The sequence below is a fragment of the Mizuhopecten yessoensis genome, unplaced genomic scaffold, assembly GCF_002113885.1.
Source record: "Mizuhopecten yessoensis strain PY_sf001 unplaced genomic scaffold, ASM211388v2 scaffold10685, whole genome shotgun sequence".
NCBI lineage: Eukaryota > Metazoa > Mollusca > Bivalvia > Pectinida > Pectinidae > Mizuhopecten > Mizuhopecten yessoensis.
The window spans coordinates 317,346-341,863 of record NW_018408670.1 but is presented as its reverse complement, the minus strand read 5'-3'; the positions used below and the strand labels follow the sequence as shown (position 1 = coordinate 341,863).

Here is a 24,518-nt window from a genome sequence, read left to right as displayed (position 1 = left end):
TACCTTGATGATGAAGTTGGCAGTAGGCAGTGTTGGATGTAGAACGAGGTGGTCAGCTACTGATCCTGAACTGTTGAAGGTCAGAACATGGCAGTCCTACAAGGCACACAATCGAAAGTCACAGAAAGCACGCTCTGTTATTTTATTCATCCCAACATACCCTGAAACCCCAAAATGAAGGTTTTTTATCCCCAAAATAGTTGGTGGTATCCCGATTTTTGAAGGACTGTTCTATATAATAATGAAGTATCTAGGGGTACAGCATCCTGAAAATCTACAGAATTTACCACCAAAGCTGAAATCTTTGGGCAAAACTGTTTATTCATTAACACAGCAAAATGTACTTGTAATATGGATATCAGGTATGATGTCTTGATATGTGCCCTAGTTTTGATAATGTGTTACCTTTAGTCCACATACAGCTAGGAAGTCCTCGTTACAGGGGTTACCGGTGATAGACAGGACCGTGAAGGGGATCGGTGCTGATGCCAATCTCTACAACAAAAACACATACAGCAAATGATCACATATATTATCCAAAAATAACAAATGAAAATGATATACTTTAGCATTCATACATCTTCAGAAAAAATCTTCAGAAAAATCTATTTAAGTCTTAACTGTGATAGACAAATTTGAAAATGTATATTTTCTAGTCTTTGCTCATTTTTCCTCTGTAATTTTTCTAGTTAATATTCTAGTTAGATAGTATTTTTGTAGAAACAACATCTGTATTAAAGCTGCCCAGGAACGGAGAGAGCAGTGTAGATCACCTAGAGTCTACACCAACTTACAGTGAGGGTAAGCTTCTTTTTGCTGGAGTCAGCTTGTTTTAGGAGTGCAGACAGCTGTAGGATTGTGATCTTTCCCTTCTCGTGACTGACAGCTAGATGTTGCCTCTTGCCATGAGGGGATGCTAGCACACACATGGCCACACGACGCAGCATGTGGGCCGATATAAGTTGACGTATCTGCTGACCCTGGTCACCGCTATAGTTCATACGCACATTCTCAAAGGCACCTTCCTGGGACCCCAATGTAACTGTCTGTAAAAGTATTTAAGTCTGTAACAGTTTCATGCATGTAAGATGATCAATGCTATAGTTTAAACCCTAATGTCTACCGACAACAAAGAATAGACAGGTCTATGGATACCTACTCTGAGGGATCTCGTTACATGATTGTATATATAGGGTCTATAGATACCTACTCTGAGGGATCTTGTTACATGATTGTATAAATAGGGTCTATGGGTACCTTCTCTGAGGGATCTCGTTACATGATTTTATATATATAGGGTCTATGGATACCTACTTTGAGAGATCTTGTTACATGATTGTATATATATAGGGTATATAGATACCTACTCTGAGGGATCTCGTTACATGATTGTATAAATAGGGTCTATGGGTACCTACTCTGAGGGATCTCTTGTTACATGATGTATATATACAGGGTCTATGGATACCTACTCTGAGGGATCTTGTTACATGATGTATATATACAGGGTCTATGGATACCTACTTTGAGAGATCTCGTTACATGATTGTATATATATAGGGTCTATGGATACCTACTCTGAGGGATCACGTTACATGATGTATATATATAGGGTCTATGGATACCTTCTCTGAGGGATCTCGTTACATGATTGTATATATATGGTCTATGGATACCTACTCTGAGGGATCTTGTTACATGATTGTATATACAGGGTCTATGGATACCTACTCTGAGGGATCTTGTTACATGATGTATATATACAGGGTCTATGGATACCTTCTCTGAGGGATCTTGTTACATGATGTATATATATAGGGTCTATAGATACCTACTCTGAGGGATCTCGTTACATGATTGTATAAATAGGGTCTATGGGTACCTTCTCTGAGGGATCTCGTTACATGATTGTATATATACAGGGTCTATGGATACCTACTCTGAGGGATCTCGTTACATGATTGTATAAATAGGGTCTATGGGTACCTACTCTGAGGGATCTCTTGTTACATGATGTATATATACAGGGTCTATGGATACCTTCTCTGAGGGATCTTGTTACATGATTGTATATACAGGGTCTATGGATACCTACTCTGAGGGATCTATTTACATGATTGTATATATATAGGGTCTATGGATACCTGCTCTGAGGGATCACGTTACATGATTGTATATATATGGTCTATGGATACCTACGCTGAGGGATCTAGTTACATGATTGTATATATATGGTCTATGGATACCTACGCTGAGGGATCTAGTTACATGATTGTATATATATGGTCTATGGATACCTACGCTGAGGGATCTAGTTACATGATTGTATATATAGGGTCTATGGATTCCTACTCTGAGGCATCACGTTACATGATTGTATATATAGGGTCTATGTATACCTACTCTGAGGGATCTTGTTACATGATTGTATATATAGGGTCTATGGATTCCTACTCTGAGGCATCACGTTACATGATTGTATATATAGGGTCTATGGATACCTACTCTAAGGGATCTCGTTACATGATTGTATATATACAGGGTCTATGGATACCTACTCTGAGGGATCTAGTTCCATGATTGTATATATACAGGGTCTATGGATACCTACTATGAGGGATCACGTTACATGATTGTATATATATGGTCTATGGAGACCTACTCTGAGGGATCACGTTACATGATGTATATATATAGGGTATATGGATACCTACTCTGAGGGATCACGTTACATGATGTATATATATCGTCTATGGATACCTACTCTGAGGGATCTAGTTACATGATTGTATATATACGGTCTATGGATACCTACTCTGAGGGATCTTGTTACATGATTGTATATATATGGTCTATGGATACCTACTCTGAGGGATCACGTTACATGATGTATATATATAGGGTATATGGATACCTACTCTGAGGGATCTCTTGTTACATGATGTATATATAGGGTCTATAGATACCTACTCTGAGGGATCTAGTTACATGATTGTATATAAATAGGGTCTATGGATACCTACTCTGAGGGATCTTGTTACATGATGTATATATAGGGCCTATAGATACCTACTCTGAGGGATCTAGTTACATGATTGTATATATATGAGACAGGTCTATGGATACCTACTCTGAGGGATCTAGTTACATGATTGTATGTATATGGTCTATGGATACCTACTCTGAGGGATCAGGTTACATGATGTATATATATAGGGTATATAGATTCCTACTCTGAGGGATCTAGTTACATGATTGTATATATACGGTCTATGGATACCTACTCTGAGGGATCTAGTTACATGATGTATATATACAGGGTCTATGGATACCTACTCTGAGGGATCAGGTTACATGATGTATATATATAGGGTATATAGATTCCTACTCTGAGGGATCTAGTTACATGATTGTATATATACGGTCTATGGATACCTACTCTGAGGGATCTCGTTACATGATGTATATATATAGGGTCTATGGATACCTACTCTGAGGGATCTCTAGTTACATGACTGTAGTGTATGGACATCTACCATGTTTTGTACAGTAAATCTGGTTCCATGGATGTAAGTATAGGGTTGACACGATGGACTGTTATGAGTATCAACCATCATTTATATGTGGCCTCTGATTACATGGGTATAGAGGCCAATGAGCACATACCATGAGCTGTTCAGTGGTCTCGGTGGTCTTTGGCTGGGTGTGGAGATCATGGAGTGCCTTCTGAGCCCGCTGGGTACTGCCCATGGGTGATACCCTCTGGTAGGTGTCGGTAAGGGTGGGAAGGATAGTCTCCAACATGTTGAGTATAGTCTTCACTGTATTGGATGATTCCTGGTATAAAAAAATTACATATTATTATGAAAGCTGAAGTCTATAATAGCATCTATGAGTAGAAAAAGGGTCCATATAGTCTGTATAACTCCCATACGTATCTTCTACTGTTGCCCCCCCCCCCACTAGCAGGACCTCTGTTTTCATCATATGAATCTTTCAAAGTCATGTTTAACAAGACAGAGTATTGCAAGCAATCTAAATTCCTCCAAACAAACTGTACAAAGGGTCATACATCTGTATATAGTACGTAGTACATGTAATGAACGTTCTTTACACTGAAATTCATAAGCATTCAGTTTTTTACTAACACATAGGAATATATCGATAAAGACGAATATTTGAATTATGATTATGGCCCCAGAATTGAACAATGCTGAATGTGTATCTCAAACCATACTAAATATGTTTCTAAAAAACTCACCATGTGCTGTAGCAGGTTCTCCCTGCTCCCCTCCACCTGACGACTCAAGGCCTCTCGGGCTTTGTTCACCTGTTCGGCCATCTTGTTAACATCAGTCTGTTTCTCCATGGGACCTGGGGACGACATGCGTCGCCTCAGACTGCTGGGTAACATGGTTTCCATAGAGAATGGTGAAGCTCCCGCCATATTGTCAAGACTGTCCAATCCACTCTGGGCAGAACGCTTGACCAGAGACTGGACACACAACACAGAAATAAATGTCAGTACATGTTTTCACCGCTCAAGAATGCTTCTGCTCAGATCAAAATACAGTTTTTCAATTTGTAGCTTCTATTGTAGTTTTCGATCAGATCATTAACAGATTATGATAGTAACATTTCTCAACCAAATAAACCTACCTTGCAAGAGCCATCCTCCTTAGCCCCACAATCACAGAAGAAGGATCCAAACTTGGCGTACGTCAAATCGTGTTCTTTATGACAGACTTTAGCGCACACTGTACACACACCCACACCATCCACCATCTTACAAGTGTGGCAGTGATACCTGGAACACAGAACACGGATTGGCTAAAATCCCTTTCAAGTTTGGTCAAACAATAGGGAAACATAAAAGAAACATTTTTCCAAGTTAAAAATAAATTGTCTATATTTCATATGGCACAGAGTATTATGTGAGAATCATAAAGACGCAATACCTATCTATAAAGAATTGTAATGCCATTGGTTTCTGCCTAGTACGATATACTGATTAAATCTTATATACGGATATGTAATTATACTACTTCCTGAATCGCGCATAGAAAGAATTGCATCACTGGAAGTATAAAATATCTTTTGAGTGTTTGAGTTTTCAGGAAAGACACAAAATATTTGTAGTCCGAGACCAAAAGTGTTAACTGACTTTTCTGAATCAGATTTAACCAAGGTCTATAGTATATGAGGTGGTGATGTGAACTAACCAGTGCTGGTTCATAAACTCCTTCTGTGTGACAGTGAATGTACACAGCTTGTTGTTGAGGGATTCCTCATCCTGCAACAAAATAATGCTCTCAAGTTACAGTACACAACCAGTTTCATGAATTGTTCATCATTCTCACGGATTCAAGCGAAATATTTATAGCTACCAATCTTCAACCTCTACCAAGCCACTGTATTTTTCAGAGTCAAAACATCAAATGGTATTAATATTGTGGGGAAACTATTCCTACAAAACTGGCAATCTCCCTGATTTTCATTCGCCAGACTTTATTTATATACAACTAAAACACGATAAACAGTTTATCTGTTTATTACACATATTTGCATAAAATATGAACGAGATACATTAAGAAGTACATGTATACATTATTAACATTTGGCATATCAGGGGCTACTCACTCTACTTGCTTAACATACCCTTAATACAACTTAAACTTAAAATTTAACATCAAGACTCCAAAAAGACCCTAGAGAAGAGGATTGACTCTGTCGAACTCCAGAGAAGCCACTTGACTCGTAAGTATTTATGGAGAAGATGAGAAATAGAATACTCTTACCTAGAGAAGAAGCTTGACTCTACTGAAACGCAGAGAAACAACTTGACTCTAAGACTTGAAATGGAATAGACCTAGAGAAGAAGCTTGACTCTACTGAGCTGCAGAGAAACGACTTGACTCTAAGTATTCCTGGAGATGATGATACATATATAGTAAATGAATAATATTTCAATTAATAAAGTATTGGGGGTAAAATTCCCCTGGAATTAAAAGCCAAAATTGAACAAAATAAGTAATACAAATGAATATGGATTACTTATGAGTGAGAGCCCCCAAATATGTCGACAATTACACTAGAACTTCTCAATGTGTCAAACTTAGGGCATAGTCCATAAATGTTCCCTTATATAACACTACTATTATTCTTGTCATGAATCTAACTTTTATGAGTAGAATTACTCGCTGTTTCGAAGTATAATCAAGGCCCAATTGTTACAAAAACATTGAAAGTTACAACTAGTAAATCATAGTGAAATATTCACCTGTACTAGAACATTAAAATGTCCCATGGCTATTTTAACAGTATAGGCTTTGGAAATTTAATTGACAAAGAAATCTTGAATTTTATTAGAAATCCAATATTTATATTTTAAATTAAATGTCTGAGCCAGTGTCCCGTCACATATTTAAAGAATAGGATTTTGTCTTATTTAAAGGATCTTGATCTTTAATATTCGTGAGTCGAAGTCCCGATGTTTTGAATTTTTCCAGATGGTCCAGCAAAGTTTGATACATGTTGGTACTTACAGAGTCCTCGCCTCCCGAGTCATCCTCCTCCTGTGTTAGATCCTCCATCCAGTCCATGTCTCCTTCCTGTAATGCATGGCGAGTTACTAGTACATGTAATTTATTAGATGTGTCATAAACACTCTACAGATAGACATTAAGTTGTTTGAACTGTCTTCTGACAGTCTAGTGACTGTCATTAGCACTGACACAGAATTATCACTACTGTTTTATATACACTGCAACATCATCAACATTGGTTGTCGTTTCTAATAGGCAAACCTCCCTCTTAATTAGAGCAATACTGCTTTTTTTGAATTCACACTTGAAAGCAGTAGGTTTATCTGATACATAAGCTGGTCTGTAATAATCAGGTATGAGAGTGACTGAAGATCTTTAAATTACTTTAAATAATTAATATTACTAAAACAGAACTAAAATAAAAATATAATCAGGACAATTACTATTAAAGAACTTGATTACTAAGAAACTACTAGATAAGCAGTTATTCCTTTACCTGAGGTACTGCCATATCACTGTCCATGGGAGGCGACAGAATACCGCTTCTGGAAAATAGGTCAAGGTTATTACGAAGGTCAATATAAAACATTCCCTTATCAATTACTTATAATTCCAGGCAACCTTGACGTTGTTGTACAATCCTTTATGGCATCAATTCAACAATTCCTTATCTCTCTTCAAACACATTTCTCATCCCTTCTCCCCCTTCTTTGAAATGTCCCTACCCATAATTTTTTCTTCACTCCATTCCAAGAAAGTGTTTTTGAAATTTGTGTGTAATTGTCAAAAGACTTATCATCAGACTTCAAATAAATGGCAGTTTCAAACTTAAGATGGAAAAAAATAGCCTACTTCTCTGAGCTTCTCTTGAGAGCCCCCAGGATTTCTCCAATGTAGGACAGCAGGCAACATAACGTGTCCAGGATAGGCTGTAACACATACATCTGTATGAAACATACAAGATCTTGTGGGCATCCTTTATATTCTAAAGTTTGTGTTTTTCTTACAATTAACACTGATCTTTATCGATTAACAAACACTTGATTTAGTTCAACAATGAAAATTCTAATGTTGACCAAGTAAATTTAACTTCACTTATAAGTCATATGATACATTAGTGTAACTGTTGTGAGTAATCCCAGGTACCCCTGGGGGGTCACTTACTGTTGCTTACGACTGCCATTTGGTCTTATTTACCTTGTTAGCGTGTCCATTTTCTGAAGTCATTTTTTCCAGAATTTCTTTTTTGTTCAAGAAGACCGTACTGCAATACAGAAATGCACATAATCAAGTCAAGAGGAATTACAACATGTATAGGGATCACCACGATTTCATCAAAATCATTGGTGAAGGTATTTTTTCCCCAAAATCTTTGTAGCATGACATGTATCTTAATCATGAAAGTGGCCAAAGGGGCCTTTTAGTACATTCTGAAGAGTTACAAACTGGAATGAATGTCCATAGGCCTTATTGAATGTGAAATATTGAACAAACTTCAGTCTGAATTTGAACAAACCTGAATGTACATAGAACAGTGAATATAAAACATCTGACAAACTGCTCTATCATTTATACAGATATTCGAGGTAAACCTACCATCGGTCAAGCCATCCAGTAGCGGCCTGAAACAGCATGCTGTGTCCACTGCCTTGACCAGCACCAGCCAAGGTGTGCATGACCATCATCAGCTCTGGGAATCCCGTGATCTCCCTATCTGACCCTGTCAGGAGGATCCCGCCCAGAGGAATCAAGGAACACAGGATAGACAGGGGCACCTTCTCACTCACCAGGCTTAAAACACAGCACACAGCACTTTACTGGTTAGTTCTTCAGGGAAGTAAAACAGCTGATATCCTACTTACAAAGCATTTCAGATATGGCATATGCCATGAGAAGGCAATTCATTGGTTTAAACAGCCACTTGGCCTTCACAAATCTCAAAACTTGTTATATCAAGCAGTTACAGAAATGATCAAAGTTGAGAGTTGAGTTAAAAAAGCGAATTTCGGGTTACTTTACTGATATGGTAACAAGCAATATCCTCTTACAAACAGTAGTGACAGACTTGTTTATAGTGAAACAGGATAATTATCCGTTAAGAACTATAATTGGACCATTGCACACTCTTGTGAGAAGGTTTTTGTATAGTGTCAAGGTGAGTTTACCTGTTTGGTTTCACAAGATGCATTGTAACTGTCCTAAGCAGCATTCTGTTTTCTCTCAGGGTGTTCTCATCCTCCTGGTCCTACACCAAACAAACATAGAATAGCAAACCACAGTGTTATCTACCATTAGTGCTTGTTCCGACCTAGTAAGCAAAAGGCATATATCCTTTTCCCTTAGTCTTTATTTTATGAGCATTATTCCAGATAGAGTATATAGGTCATCATGAAAAAAGCAAATTCTTTTATAAAAAAAATACGTGTACTAATTAGTCTGTCACACTAGTTGTCTTCTAATTGTTTTCAAAATAATGAAGTGCATAAAGGGGCAAAAACTCTGCCATGAATAGCAGAAATAAAAATGAGGTATACAATTACATGATAGAGTGATCATGTGACCACAGTTTCAGTTAATTATTGAAATTGTTGATGGGGGTGGGTCTGATGAATTGTTTATGATGTAACCACTGTCCATTTCTAGAATACCACACATTTACAGAAAATTGGGAAGGATCAATGGTTCCACTGTATCTAAATGAAAAGATCAATACTTGAAGGAGTCAACCTTTAAAAACCACAGAAGGGAAGTGAAGTTGTTTACCTCTGAGGGTAGTATCATCTTGGGCAGGTCCATTTGAGCCAGACTGGACAGTGATCCACTGAGTACCTCATAACACTTGTCACCACTCTTATCCGCTGATCAGGGTGGCATGAAAGAGCAAGGTATAAACAAATAGATACACGACATAATTGTACTCCCATCTGGCGTGGAGGTCACATAGAACTATATATTCACTACTAAATGGTACTCCCATCTGGTGTAGAGAACACATAGAACTATCTATACACTACTAAAACGTGACACAGTAATATTAGGAAAGTTAGTATAACTACAAACATAAAATAGAAAATATGAAGGCTGAAAATCATTTCCCTTTAAAAATATATTATTATTGGAGGCTATTCATGGAGAATCTTGAACAGTAAGGCTATCTCACGTTATTGATATTTGGCAATTTAAAATTCTTACCCAGCTGAAACAGCTTGCTGAGGAGTCGTAGAATCTTTGTGGAGTATTGAGATGTCAGATTTTCCTTGGCAGCCGACAACACCAGCTGGCTTAAATCTGCATCAAATCAATATCAAACTTTGAATGACATGCCAACTTATCATTTCACTCTCGATATACCAAATATCTTCATGCATGCAATATTTGGGCTAGAGAACAGACAACAATCCCAGGATGAACTTCAACAAGTGAATGACAAATAAATTCCAAGAAAAAAAGAACCAAAACATCTTTACTGAGGGAGGAGAAAGGGGGAGCCTGTACACTTGTATATATTCAATTATCTAGGACCAATCTTGTATATAATACTGAGTTTACTCAATACATACTTGTACATATCTATTTATCAATGTCTTCTGTGCAAATGTCGTATATATTCACCATTGCAAAACCTGTACATATTTTTCATTTGGGAGCCTCAGTGTAGAATATGGTTAATATTTACCTGCAGCCTCAGTGTAGAATATGGTTAATATTTACCTGCAGCCTCAGTGTAGAATATGGTTAATATTTACCTGCAGACTCTGTGTAGAACTTGTAAAAGGCCTTGCGCTCTGGCGCCTTCTCTATATGGTTCTCCATAAACTTGAGACAATCAAGGAAGACTTTCTCCTCCAGGCCAGTTTCCGGCTCAGACAAGTTCACACACAAGTCGTGACACACAGAGAATACATAATGGAATGTCTTCTCCATAAATTCATCGCCATCCACTGGTCCAAGGAACCGCTCTAGGGATTGGGTAACCTAGGGATGGAAGAAATTGTAATTATTATAGTCATCCAAAAGATGTAAAAAAAATATTTTTTATATATATAATGGTCACTTGAATTGGTAATATGTATTTTAATAAGAAAATCATTTATGTTCAGAGTATGTTACGAATCAGTTGATATTTCAAAACCTTCAAGTTTAGATGAATATTGTTGAGCAAAAAATCCAGAACTGTTTGATTTAAAAATCATAGAACAAAATGATAAATCCATAACACCAATCAGTTAATTTTTGATCCAACTAAATTGGTTTATTTCTGATCACACTAAAAAGTTTATTACTGATCACACTAACAAGTTTATTACTGATCACACTAATCAGTAACTGAGAGGTTTGGGATGGATAGTAAACTCAGATCATTTATTAAATGTTTGGAGTATGTTTTTTACCATATCAGCCAGGTAGGCCGTTGATGCGTCCAGTGTGAAGGGAAACATGACTCTGATCATCTCCTTACTGCTGGCTGTGTCTGGGCACCATCTGTATAGAAACATTTACTTACAACCACAACACAAAATAGGTCTCATTGTCAAATTCAGTTCAATTTATAGCTGACAAATCTGCTTTGTACAAAAATATATTACTTTATTATTTTTTCATATTATTCCCAACAAGTAATTGGCCAGGAGTGCATCGCATGTCCACGGATAAAAACAGATATTGACTTGGAGCGCATGATTTTCTGTTGAGAGACTGGGTGTTTCTGAAAATAGAATTATGACGTGTCTCCAAATAACGCACTGTCCCGCTTCCAAAGTTTTTTTGTCGTGTTTTGTTTTCAAATTGCATACATCACTGTTTTGAAAATAATAAAACAATTGTAGCCTTTAACTTCTGTCAATACCTGGATTTATCGACCCGAGAAAAGATATATTGACCTCGGGCTGCGCTCTTGGTCATCATATCTTTCCTCGGATCGATAAATCCTGGTATGGACCTCAGCCAAAGGCTATAATTGAATACTACACCAAATCTCAAGTAAAACATAGACTGTCTGATAATAATACTAACGTTTATCCCCTCACCCTTTAAACGGAACTGCAATGACGCAGAAAAATCACAGAATGTACTTACATCACAAGGTCCGAGGCAAATTTGACTAAAGCCATAAGGACATGCTTCAGAGAGGCATTGATGCTGAAGGTGGGCTCCACTGTAATGTGAGTTACTCAAAGTCAATATCACATACTCTATGTAATGACTATGGTCATTTACATCACACACACATTTGTATTTACCAATGTCATGTATATATTAATTTATACCATGCCATAAAGATGTGAATATTCATCTGAAGCAGGTCATCAATCAGTAAATCAAGGTATAGGGTGAAATAGCCCAAATCATAAACAATAATTTATTTTTCTCCAATTAGGGGCAAAGCTTTATCACCACATAATCCATAAACGATCAATTCAGAAGTAAACAAGGACGATACAGAGATAGAACAGAGCCAATAATAGTTATGATCCTGTCATTCATCGTAGTACTTACTGGACAGTGTACCAGTGTGGGCTGTAAGAACGGCGTCTATGTAGCTCTCTCCTGGCAAAATGTCATTGGTAAAGTCACTTTTCTGAAATAAAACCAAACTAGGCATCATTTCAGTTTATAATTGAACGTTCTTATGAAGATGTAGAAAGTTACAACTATTCTTTAAATTCTTTCACTTCATTGTGAACATTAGAACATCATGTTTCGTAGCTTATCTGAGTACTGGAGAAACACTGGTATTAAATTATTATATTCATGTACTAAGTAAATCATTGAGTATTATAGATAGAATGAGTTGTTTTCCATGCCCCTGTGGTATGGTAGTTATTATCAGTATTTGAGCAGCATTTGACTTACCCATGCCCCTGTGCTAGGAAACTCATTGTGGGTGTTGGAGGACCACTTAACATCGATGGCTAGGGAGATTGGGCGGGGCAGGGTGCCCATGATGTCTGCCCCCAGGACCGAGACCTTGGAGGGAGAGGTGGAGCCCAGACTCATCACAGTGCCATACCCATCAAGCTGACGTGGAGTCAGCACCATCTCGCTGTCCTCGTCCAGCTTCAGCTGGTGCAGGATACATGACCTAAAACATAGTTATTTATCATCACATCAGACCAAAGCAAGCACCATGTGCTGATAAAGTGTATCATTTTTTTTGTGTACAGTGTTTATATAGCTGGTTTACAGACCGTTTATAGACCTATGTTGAATACTGACCTCACATAAACACTGTAGGTCTCAAGCTGTAGCAGTGTGGCTGGGATCAGGTCCAGGGCAATCTCCATAGCTTTGTGAGGGTCTATGTCTCCCTGACAGTGAAAGAAAGCTCATGGAGGATTTAATACGAAGGTGATAATTAAGGCTGATTGTAATATCCACATAGCATTAGACTGTTTTAAAATTGATATATCCCAAAAACATCTCATAGTAAATTCTACAGCTATTTCAGTTGACCAGTGTTTATAATGAATGGCATAAAGCGACAAGTTCATGTAAACTTAAGAAAAAATATAACAAGACACTGTTAAACTTCATACAATCGCATAGTAAATGTTGCTGTCACAATGTCAATGAAGGAGAAAGAGATGACCTATTATATATTTTGAAAGAGATTTCCTGTTCCAGAGTAGACTTGCAATACCTTACCATAGCTCTGGTGAAGGTCTCCTCCAGAGACACCTGTATCTTAGCTACGACTGCATCCAGTAACATCACCGAGGTCAAGCCGGGAAGGTCAGTCGGTCCAATGATTTCCTTCTGGCTAATCAGCAGCATTGCATTTACCTGTTACAGGTAGATAAGTTAGATAATGATACAATTCAAGGAAACAGTGAAACATTAAAATCCTCACATGAAGCAACACCTAGTCAAAGTACTTTGTACATTTATTTACGTTGTGTTACAGGTCTGGAGTTTCCACTCCAGGTTGACTACACTACTTGACGTCAACATGTACACCATCAGTATCTGGTTTGATATCTGTTCCCAGTATCATGACAGATAAAGGTCACTTACATTGAAGTTCATTGCCAGGCGTATGTCGTAGTTGACGTTGTTAGCGACCTTGTTAGCACTGGTCAGTAGGGTCTCGGACTGCTGTGTGGTCAACCCCTGCTTCACCAGGTAATCCTGTTAAAGACAAATAACAGCTTCATACAAACAGCAGGATTAAAAGAGGGACATGAAACTTTCATAAAATATTACAAATGCAATTAGTACTTTATAAGTTTAACTACAATCGGAGATAATCAGTCATCAATAAAATTATAAAAACATTATCCCCACATTTCATGCTTACATACTAGTATTGCTAGTTACCTTCATCCAGCCACTGAAGACCTTGTGTCCGAGCCTGGAGACCCACCGCAAGGTGTGTAAGATGTGTCCATTTGACATATCCAGCTCGCCACTCTCAAGCATGCGGAGATACTGTATGGAGGGGGGCAGGCATGCCAGTAGTCGCCAGTTTACGTAAAAGTGATAGTGGAGTGCCGACGCATCCTGTGCAACATAAACACCCCATCCAGATCAAAATACAAATCTGTGTATAAATCCTTACAACTTAAAGACCTACATGTAACACCATACAACAGTTAAGTTCTAACTCTGTGCCCACTCTACAGTCTTATTGGAGATAGACATGGAGCAACTTCCTAAACAAACTTTCATTAGATACAATAAATTAAAAATAGTAGACAAATCTCAACAGACAGAAACATGTTTCGGAATTCAAAGTTTAATGCTAATTACAGGTTAGTTGGAACTTTGGAATATTTCGTTTTTTGAAGCAGTACTTACCAGTATGGAGAGCTTTCCCTTGACCTTATCACACTTAGAGCCCACCATCGACAGAGAGATACAGGCATCGTACAACTGGTTATAGTTGACCACGTCGGCACTGGACAGCAGGAAACTACATGCCTACACGCCAATCACAACGTTAGACATTTAACTGCGATTAGTTTTAGGTAATATTTCCACACTTAAATGATTGTTTGAGGCCCCTAAGTTTAAACTAAAACACACTCAGAAGATATCTACATACAGCAAATAAAGTTATCCAGCAATTCTTCGTAGCAGCAGTGTTATCATACTCATTATGGAAGTAAATAAAATACTTTGAAAGATAATGATTTACTGTTTATTTGACTCTCTATTGTATAGTTCAATAATAGTGAGCAAATATATGAGATGCTCTTTACAATTGTGTGAAGCCCTTTTCAGGCCAATGCCCTGCTTTCCGAAATCCTAACTGGAACACAGGTAATAGGATAGTGTTTATCTTACTTTCACAACATGCATTAGCATAAGTAACACGACCCTATACTATTAGTCTACTGACCAGTCCGTCCACTTTAGGGGTCTCCTGTGAATTGACATTGATTGGTCCCAGGTTGTAGAAACGTGGTCTCTGTATGCCTGTCAATATGAAAGGTTGTTTATAATATAACAGGTTTTCTATGGTAGAATAATAAAATAACACACAGGAGTACTCTGTCTAACCCATACATCCATGGGACCGACTTATCTGTACAGTTAGCAGAAAATTCTGGATAGTAGATAGTCTACTGCAGATCAATCCAGGTACCCTATTGGAATCTGATGGACAGTACGAGTGCCGTAGTGACAACGATACCATTCAGGTAAAGTAGGTAACAGTCAGCTAGTTATAAGGTACACTGTAATCAGTATATTTGTCTTTTACACACGAGTTATCAGCAGAGAAGGAATGAAAAAAATATTTAAAAGATATTTATTATAGTTGTCATTAACAATGCTGGAAACTTCTATAGAACTTTCAATTATACAGAATGAAATACACATACTTCAATAATACTATGTAAAGTTTTTTCTTCTCTAACATATCCCGTAGTCCAAGACTAATTTATGCATTACATAAACATACATCCTAAAAAGCAATCTTACACATAGAAGCAATGAAGGAATTCGAAAGTAAATATACTTAACAAGTCAACCAAATCCCTACTTTGTTGTTTTATAAGTTTGCCTACAGTAATTGAGAGAAACCTACCGTCGGAGATTTCCTGAGCAGTGAGGTTTCTCCGATAGTTTTCCTCCACCTCTCTGCAGGCGAAGAACTCCGTCTGTCTAGATGAAAGTCCATCCTCCTCTGGGGCAGCTGTCTGGGCATGTACAGCAAACAGGTTCCATCTCACCTGTCAAATACATCCAAACATTTAACTTCAAACTGAAATTGAATCAAAATAAAGCATAACCTATTCATATGTATATCTAAGTTAGAATCAGATAATTTCATTTAATTTCAAATATGTATTCTTTTAAATTTTAATAATCAGTTTATATGACTCAAGACATATAATGAGAAAGTCTGTCTCCTTCTATCAGTTACTATAGCTTGACCTGTAAAGTTGAATGGAATACCTGTTCCATGAGTTCAGGGGGTGGATCATAGAAGTAGTGTAGAAGATACTCAAACACAACCAACAGTCGGGTGAGGGGCAGTGGCACCATGTTCTCCAGCTTACTGCAAGTCAAGTATGTGATATAACAATCTCCGCCAGCACTCAACTGCATATACTACAGTATCACTATAAATCTATGATGTTAGTTATACAAGAATTTCCTTCCTTTCAATTTATTTAGAAATTTAGTTATTAATCTTTTAAGAATATTATTCCAATTCCAAATTTAAGAGATCAATTTAACATGTCAATTTTTCCAGCAGTACAACTTTTACAACAGCATTAAAGTGCACCTACACAATGTCCATCTCGTTTATGGCAATCAGATTCTGTGCCATCTGCAGCAGGAGTGACTTTTTCTTCATCAGGGGCAGACTGTGGAACAGGAAGATAAGCAACTGCAGGTGTTCCACGTTGATATCTGAAACCAATAGGTCATAAAACTGTCAGGTACATTATTTCCTACACAAAGCCTTTAAATAGACATTAATGAACCTTAACATTTGGGCTGAGATTTCTAACCCGTCCTAACCCAAATTTGGGTAAAGTTTTCATAAAAATTAATCCTTATCTATGTGTCAATAAACTTTAATTATCTATAAAACAAAAAGTATGTAGAAAAGACCCTATTAACGTACCGTCACAGGAGTCAACCTGAGGATCAAGCTCAATAATGTTGCTCTTCAGAGTTGTGATGAAGTTGACCCAGATACTGATCACTGCAGCCTCACTTTGACTTTTCATGAGCTTGGCCTCACGTTCACGCTGCTGTTTGAGGAGTATGACCTCTGCCAGGATAGCAAGGGTCCGGGTGTGCACTGTCATTGGCCAGGGCTCCACGGCACTAGGGTTAATACCCAACTGGCTCAGCAGTATGTCCTGACAACAACACAATACATTACGCATCACAAGGACATGGTTTTTCAGTATATGGTTTGACATGCTTATGTATAATATAAAGCTTTCGGAATGTGCGATCACTTACAATTTTTTGTAGTCATAGAGGAAATATAGTTATAAGTACAGGAAGTAGTTTACTAACTCCTATATTTTGCTCTGGCCAACTGACTTATCATACAAGTCTATACCAGTAAAACAATTTAAAACTTTAAACTGTAATAGTACACTCAAAAGATGTATGTTACACAGGGTATCACCATTAAAAACAAAGAGGCCCAGAGGGCCTGGACCACTCACGTGGAAATGTTAGCAAATTGAAGTTGAAATAGCCAGATGTTGCTAGTAGTGTACATGTATTACATGGTTAGTCAGAGGTTATATTTAAATGCAATTGGACAAAATCCTGTCATCCCTACAGGAAAAGGAGGATTTTGAAAAATTTGTTATGTTTCCCCTATTGGGCCCCGCCCCTCTGCCTCCACGGGGGGTCAGACCCACCGTTAATACAAAATTAAGACCCCTTAACTCAAGAATGCTTTAGATAAAATATGGACAAAATCCAGTCATTCCTACAGAAGAAGAAGGATTTTAAAGCTATTTTTCTATTTTCCCTATTTAGCACCACCTCTCTGCCCCCAGGGGGTTCAAACCCAACATTTATACAAAATTGATTTCCCCTCCCCATGCCATAGGATGCTACTGTTCAAATTTGGTCAAAACACCTTCATCCCAATGGAAGAAGAAGGATATTAAGACTGTTCCTCTATATCCTTTATTGGGCCCCACCTCTCGGCCCCAAAGGTGCTTCATACCAGATTTGGACAAAATCCTGTCATTCCTACAGAAGAAGAAGAAGGATTTTGAAGAATTTGCTATGTTTCCCCTATTGGGCCCCATCCCTCTGCCCAAAGTGGGGCCACACTCACTGTTTATACAAAATCGAGTCCCTTTTACCCAAGGGTGCTCCAGACCAAATTGGGATGAAATCCCTTAATCCCTACGGTAGAAGAAGGAATTTTAAGGTTTAACCTCTATTTCCCCTATTGGGCCCCACCCCTCTGCCCCAAGTGAGGCCAGACCCACTCTTTATACAAAATTGAGTCCCTTTGGCTTAAGGATTCTCCAGACCAAATTTACTTAGCCATTCAGGACAAGTAGCGTTTTAAAGGAAAAGTTGACGGACAAGCGGTGCGGAATGGCATAAGCTCACCATGGTCCTTTGGACCAGGTGAGCTAAAAAAGACAATTATGCATTTAGTAAAATACAAAGTAGATCAGTTCTAGACTAAGTCTTACTTAAAGGTCAAAATCAATATATATACAGGTTTCAGGTCCTATACATACCTCCAGTGTCTCGGTAAGACATCCCTTGGAGATGAGATTGTGGTTGAATTTGGCCAATGCTATTGACAAACCATCAAACACCTTGTCTAAAACAAAAAGAAAAGAAACTATTTCAACATGTTAAGAAATGATGAACTAGAAACTGTAAGACTAGATACTGATCCTCCATGAAAATAGTCAAAATGAAAAATATATTGCAATTTATGTTCTAGAGGATGTAGTGAACATACTAGCTGTAGGCTTAATCAACACTTGACCCTCTTCTTACCCAAGGGGAACATAAGCAAAACAGATTACTTATAAAATCTGTAAACGATAGCTGTTGTTAACACTTTAACCTGACAGATTAAGACTTCATTTACCAAGTGTTTCATAAATAAAAAGAATTCGAAAATTTGACTGAACACATCAGTAAAGATACATTCAGCATACATTCCTTATGTACAAACATATGGACTTACCAGATGCGTACTTGATACACTCCCGGTCAAGTTCACGTACAAGTGTGGCCAGATTTCCCATGTGATCCTCGTTCAGGGAAGATCTAAAACAAACAGTTATAGCATACAGACTTCAAATTCTGAAGAGGATTGTAACTGAATTACCGCCCCAACTCTTATTACACATTCTACTGAAAAATAGCCATGTTCATATTCAAGGATCCCAGCTAATAGGGATCAATGCAGAAGATCTATTGTTGTAGATTACAGCTAAATGGGCAGCACTTGGTGATCTAATCTATGTTTACCGTAATATCTTCTGTAGTTCACGGTCTGTAGCATTGAGGAAGGACTGACTTAGGAAGGTCAGGATGTCTGCAGCCAGTAGGACAAACTGCAACATAGCAACGTTACAGTTGTAAATAGATTAATTCTTCACAATGATTGAAGTAGAAAGCAATATAAATTCTTCATATAAAGATATCTAAAACAATAGACTCAAAAGAAGTCGTTGTTTTAAAAAATCAATGTTAACATTTTTGGGTTTACAGTAAAACATGTACATTAAATGTTTGTTTAATATATAATATATAATGAAGCTTATTTTCCTTCAATAAGATTCATCAGTTTGGAAACATGTGATATCAAAGTTTTACTTTCTACACAATGTACGAATTAAACGTGTCGCAACGTTTCAAGACCAACAGGTCCCTTATAGCTTGACAAAGGGATCAGTCAGTCTTGAAATGTTGCAACAAGTTTAATACGTACATTGAGTGTGTTTGTGTAGAAAGTAAACCTTTGATATTATATAACAAAGCTAATTTGTGTGTACATGTATCGGTACCTCTGAAAGAACTTGTTATGTGGACATCAAAAGCTATAACAATATGCCTATGGAAGGAACTTCTCGATTCTTGAGTGTCAGGGCTCAAATTAAGGATTTATTTTTTATCGCCAATTGATTTTGCTATGAAAGTTTTGTGTTGCCGAACTGAGATTTTATGTCATCAATTTTTGTCACGCTCACGACTTTTAGTGTATTTTTCAGATAAATAATTGATCAAGAACTAATCCAATATACATTCATTTTAATTGCTCCTTTTGTTTCATGTGTATTACTAGCAGAATGTTAGCTCAAGAGAAAAACAGAAAAAGAAAACAGTGTTTTCCATCTTTTATTTATTCTTTCCCATCATCAATCATACTTTATTTATTATTCAATTTTTAATATCAATTCATCAATGCTCATAAGCAAGACCTTCAGACCAAACAATACTACATTTAATTTTCAATTCATTTTAATATCCCTTCATTATATAGGTATACATGTTCTGGAAATATATACTACTGACAATACTGTCTTATTATTTTGCTGAGCACAGAAGTACTTAATGTCCAACAGTTTAACTCAAAGCTTTGATGCATCGGGATTTATTTACCTTAACCACGCCTGTAAATTGCCCATTTTGGGTTAAATACATATCTGTCATATTTTGGGGGGTGGGGGGGATGGTTTGAGGAAAACATCGCTGGGTGTCAATATCTAATTAGTCTGCTCAATTCCTGCAAAAAGTGTCGGTTCCTGTATAGATCTAGTAGGGTATGGAAAAACCAAACGAAGAAAGTTTAGCAAATTCCAATGCCAGAGAATCGCCGATCAAGTTACGTTACGACATCTCAGCATTTTCCCCATAATTATGAAAATGTATTGTTCAATTATAGGCTCTGTTCCATGTAAGTTCTGTTGGTTTGTTTTCAAATTGCTAACCCTAGGGTGCATGTTTTTCCCTAGCTCACTTTCATGCTGATTTCGCGTCAAACACTACATAAACACTTGATCAATCCTCGTGAATTATTTCAATATTTATTAAATGAAGCATCATAAAAATTATTAAATGAAGCATCATAAAAATATTGTATTCTGCTTTTATTTTTTCATTTTGAGTATATTTGAAGAGGATGTATTGAAAGTCCATGCTTCTAGTATAAACATATTTTTATAATCCCATTTACGGTCAAAGCAGTCTGTAGTTCTAATAGTGCAGTAGGGCTTCACACCATGTGTTGATGAGTGAAAACAACACTCACGACTGCAAATAATTTCAACTAAATTTCAGTAGATCTATTGTTAATCGGTAATCACAGATAGAGTGTTAGCTAATTACTGCATTGTAATTTGTATTAACTGTGGTGTTGAGAAGTGTCAATAATTTTTGCAGTAGCATGGCAATCCTACTTAGCCTATTGTCCGGGACCAGACGGCATCGGTGGTTATGCCCTCCGGTCAACTTACCAGAAAAATGTTACCTGTACCCAGCTAGTGTTTGTCGCCAAATCAGCAGTCACGACCACAGAATACCGATTTTAATCATTTTTGAGTAGGTAAAAATTGTGTCGCCAAACAATATCGCCAAACTGATTTTTTTGTTGCCAAACCTGAAAAAGTGTCACCATTTGGCGACTTGGTGATCGTTAACCCGAGCTCTGAGTGTCCTTTGGTTTGTAACAATGTTTTTTAAGTTTGTTCAAAAACAGTTTTTTTTTATTTATTCTGATTTTCTCAAAATTTAATGATTTCTTTGCAATTCTTTTATGTATGGTCTGAAATCAGAAATATGTCATTACACCAGTTGGTGTGAAACTGCAAAACATTGTTTCTTGATGGTTGGAGTCTTACCCCTTCTGGCTCCCGTTTGTCTGGAACAAAGTTGGGGCTGTCCCCACTGCTGATCTTACGGGACCGTTTGCCTTCACTAGGAACGTCAACACGAGCAGGAACTGGGGGTGGGGCAGAGGGCTCCATAGTGTCCGAGATAGGGACTGGCTCCTCAAACAGACCACCGAGGATTGGCTCTGAATCCTCATCTAAATACATTAATACATGATCAGTAATGTTCACACAGTGCCCTGCTCAAAAGCTTATGAAATAGTGGATAAGTTTAAGGGTATTTTGATTATTTTATCAGACATACAAATATTACAACATATTGCACATGCTTGATGTCAAAGTTTACCCTCATCATCACTGCTTTCCTCAGAGCAGCTGAAGTCATCCTCGTAGAATGTGTTGGAGTCGGACGCACTGCTACTACTTGTCTCGGACGACTCGGTCCCCTGCTTCAGCCTGCGCAGCAGAGATGCCTGTAAGATAAAGGTGATAGGAGAACTATTATCCAGAGGCAAACTAATACCCCATATTACCACACCCCGTAATATCTACTGTCTATAATGCCTTATTATCTCCGTCAGAATTGACTGTTTGAAGGAGAAGATAATCATGGTGTCATTATTTTATGCCAATTAGGATTTCATGAGAAATAAAAAAAATACCAGTGTTATTTTAGCAATAGCCATTCTATGTATGTCTTAAATGTTTTATTAGAATTCAAAGATCATATCACTTACCACTGAGTCCTTGACTATAGTTACAGAATTTTCATTTAATGTTTTACTGTTTAGCATTAAAGCTACATGCAGAAAAAATAAATAAAAAATACAGACAATATATAGTTACATAAATCTGTGAATATGTTTTTTTATCATTATTAAGCCTAAAATGTTATAGTGTATACCTTCAGACCTGTACTGATTTGTGATTGGTCACTCTGAGAAGTAGACTATTACTAGCAAAATGTTCCCTTGTTATAATGTTAAAAGCCTACATGTTTGAACTACATCTATGACCCATAACATTGTTATTCAACATGTAGAAAAGCTGCTATATGGTAATGACTGGCTCAGACTGATTCCTGTGTATTAAAGTGGTAACAGGCTAATATTACTGTTGATATACCAAGATTTAAGTATAGCCCCAAAGAAGAGACAAATTGTAGATTTATTATACTCTAGAATTATTTCCGCTTTATCTTATATGTTGTGTATAAATGTTGATATACCAAGATTTAAGTAATAGTCTTCCTTGAAACATTCAGTCATACTTCTATGGTCTTTATTCATATTCAAACTGGGCTCAAATGTGACTATGATACAACTGCAGTGACATGTACCTTTCTGAAGGAATTTTCCACCAGGTTGAACAATAGGTCTGTCAGATTAATGCTATTCAGCAGCTTCTTGACACGTTTCCAGGCTGTCTGGTACGTCATGATGGTAAAGTCTAGGCCAGGTTTTGGTGGAGCAGTTGTTCCCTGCACAAGACAAACATACCATGTAAAAAAGGCTAAAGACAAATTGCATTTCCAGATCATGACCCGGCACTTTCATGGCTTTCACAGTGATTTCTTTCCACAACATCTCCCACAAAAGTCACTCGTGTAGTATCTCTTCCATCTCACAATGTTCCTCAACTTCATGTAGTCCCCTGTACCCCTAACCCCATAAACCACATCTACCTCACGTAGGCCTTCCATTCTAGCAAAGCCCTGCCAACCTCAGCCCCTTCAACATAATACAGCTCCTCCAACCTCACAAGGCCCACTATGAACCCTATCTACCTCAAATAGCCTCTTCAACATCATGGTATACACCCTCAAACCGCTAAGCCCTTTCAACAAAGCAAACCTACTGCAACATAACTATTTCTACTTCACATTGCCAGTACATGATACAAAACCTCTCCATGTTACACAGATCCCCAACATTCACAATTCCTTTTAGACATGACACAGTGGCTTCACCTAACATAATAACTTCAAAAATTCATCCCTCTCACATAAACTTTTCACCTCATAAAGCCCCTCTGAAATATGAAGCATCTCGTTTCACATCAACCCTCCAAATTCACACACTCACAGTCCTTCATTTCTCACCCGCTCTCCCGCTCCCAGCACATCTTATCTCATCTCACAAAATCCCTCCTACCGAAGAAAAATCTCAGAAAACCTCATTGTCACTTACCAGATCTGGCACCATGCCCTCGACCTGTAGATCAGCCAGCAACTCCTGCACCAGTTGTACAGCCTTGGTAGCCAGGGCAACAGATAATGCTCCAAACCCGTGGAACGAGCTTTTCCAAGTGCCGCCACGACTAGAGGACTGTACCTCCTTTGGTTTAGTAGAGCTGTCGGATGGCTGGACAGGCGCCCTGGGTTTACTTGGTTCCTTCCTTTCCAACACAGTGGAGGGAGTGAGGACAACGATGTTCTGTAGACCCCCCAACAACAACCAAGCCGCCATTAGATTCAGGTTTTGGGCCGTCTGCAAGATAAAAATCTCACTAAAGCTATCTTCCTTTTCTCGCTAGAAGCATTTCAATTTCTTGAATAGTTAAGTTTGAATCTTTCTTAAAGGCAGCTATTCCTCTCAATACATTTGTTTAGTTAATAAGTGTACATTAAATGTCATTCTTAGATCTTACCCTCTATTCCTTCTTTGCGTATTGCAGAGTTATCTTCTCTTGGGAGCAGGTATTGATTATTACGTCACTTGTTTGTGAGAGTAATGTCATCAATTTTTGAGAAAACGACGTCATTTTCTCACACAAACCAATGACGTAACAATCAATCCCTGCTCCCAGGAGAAGATAACTCTGCAATACGCAAAGACGGAATACCCTTCGATTTTGAGGTAGTAGAAATCTTATTTTAACCACTTTGCAAAAGTTGTGTATTGACTATTCATTCCTACATGCTTCTAAACATGGACTTGTCAAGAAAATGGATGAGGAATCAATTTTATCTGATGGATTGATGTCATATGTTTTTAATATTATATCAATGTATGAACTGGAAAATACATATTTCTTTATCATTTTAAAAGAACTATATTGTATCAAAACACTAGATGCCCATTATTTGCAGAACTTTTTTACATTTTTTTTTTAAAAAATTGATCAATTCGGCAGCCATAATGAATATCTCAAAAATGTGTATTTCTTGCATAAT

General features: G+C 37.5%; 1 protein-coding gene across 5 annotated transcripts in view; it reads right to left on the bottom strand.

The window, feature by feature from the left end:
- LOC110461808 (E3 ubiquitin-protein ligase UBR4-like) overlaps window positions 1-24,518 on the bottom strand; it is a 74,562-nt gene that overhangs the window by 41,728 nt on the left and 8,316 nt on the right. For all 5 annotated transcript variants that reach the window (XM_021515478.1, XM_021515480.1, XM_021515481.1 and 2 more), the window contains exons 8-44: window positions 23,533-23,832; window positions 22,683-22,823; window positions 21,690-21,816; window positions 21,353-21,540; window positions 18,981-19,066; window positions 18,694-18,776; window positions 18,233-18,318; window positions 16,627-16,867; window positions 16,286-16,409; window positions 15,948-16,050; window positions 15,577-15,721; window positions 14,887-14,963; window positions 14,343-14,465; window positions 13,863-14,045; window positions 13,560-13,673; window positions 13,191-13,328; window positions 12,762-12,853; window positions 12,399-12,627; window positions 12,042-12,123; window positions 11,622-11,700; window positions 10,937-11,027; window positions 10,292-10,520; window positions 9,738-9,833; window positions 9,309-9,403; window positions 8,711-8,790; window positions 8,142-8,336; window positions 7,743-7,809; window positions 7,398-7,474; window positions 7,042-7,090; window positions 6,546-6,611; window positions 5,223-5,293; window positions 4,660-4,807; window positions 4,262-4,495; window positions 3,667-3,837; window positions 795-1,046; window positions 406-495; window positions 4-96 (exon numbers count right to left, since the gene is read on the bottom strand). In XM_021515478.1, coding sequence (XP_021371153.1) covers window positions 4-96; window positions 406-495; window positions 795-1,046; window positions 3,667-3,837; window positions 4,262-4,495; window positions 4,660-4,807; window positions 5,223-5,293; window positions 6,546-6,611; window positions 7,042-7,090; window positions 7,398-7,474; window positions 7,743-7,809; window positions 8,142-8,336; window positions 8,711-8,790; window positions 9,309-9,403; window positions 9,738-9,833; window positions 10,292-10,520; window positions 10,937-11,027; window positions 11,622-11,700; window positions 12,042-12,123; window positions 12,399-12,627; window positions 12,762-12,853; window positions 13,191-13,328; window positions 13,560-13,673; window positions 13,863-14,045; window positions 14,343-14,465; window positions 14,887-14,963; window positions 15,577-15,721; window positions 15,948-16,050; window positions 16,286-16,409; window positions 16,627-16,867; window positions 18,233-18,318; window positions 18,694-18,776; window positions 18,981-19,066; window positions 21,353-21,540; window positions 21,690-21,816; window positions 22,683-22,823; window positions 23,533-23,832 — 4,845 coding nt within the window. The remainder of the gene's footprint in view (window positions 1-3; window positions 97-405; window positions 496-794; window positions 1,047-3,666; window positions 3,838-4,261; window positions 4,496-4,659; window positions 4,808-5,222; window positions 5,294-6,545; window positions 6,612-7,041; window positions 7,091-7,397; window positions 7,475-7,742; window positions 7,810-8,141; window positions 8,337-8,710; window positions 8,791-9,308; window positions 9,404-9,737; window positions 9,834-10,291; window positions 10,521-10,936; window positions 11,028-11,621; window positions 11,701-12,041; window positions 12,124-12,398; window positions 12,628-12,761; window positions 12,854-13,190; window positions 13,329-13,559; window positions 13,674-13,862; window positions 14,046-14,342; window positions 14,466-14,886; window positions 14,964-15,576; window positions 15,722-15,947; window positions 16,051-16,285; window positions 16,410-16,626; window positions 16,868-18,232; window positions 18,319-18,693; window positions 18,777-18,980; window positions 19,067-21,352; window positions 21,541-21,689; window positions 21,817-22,682; window positions 22,824-23,532; window positions 23,833-24,518) is intronic.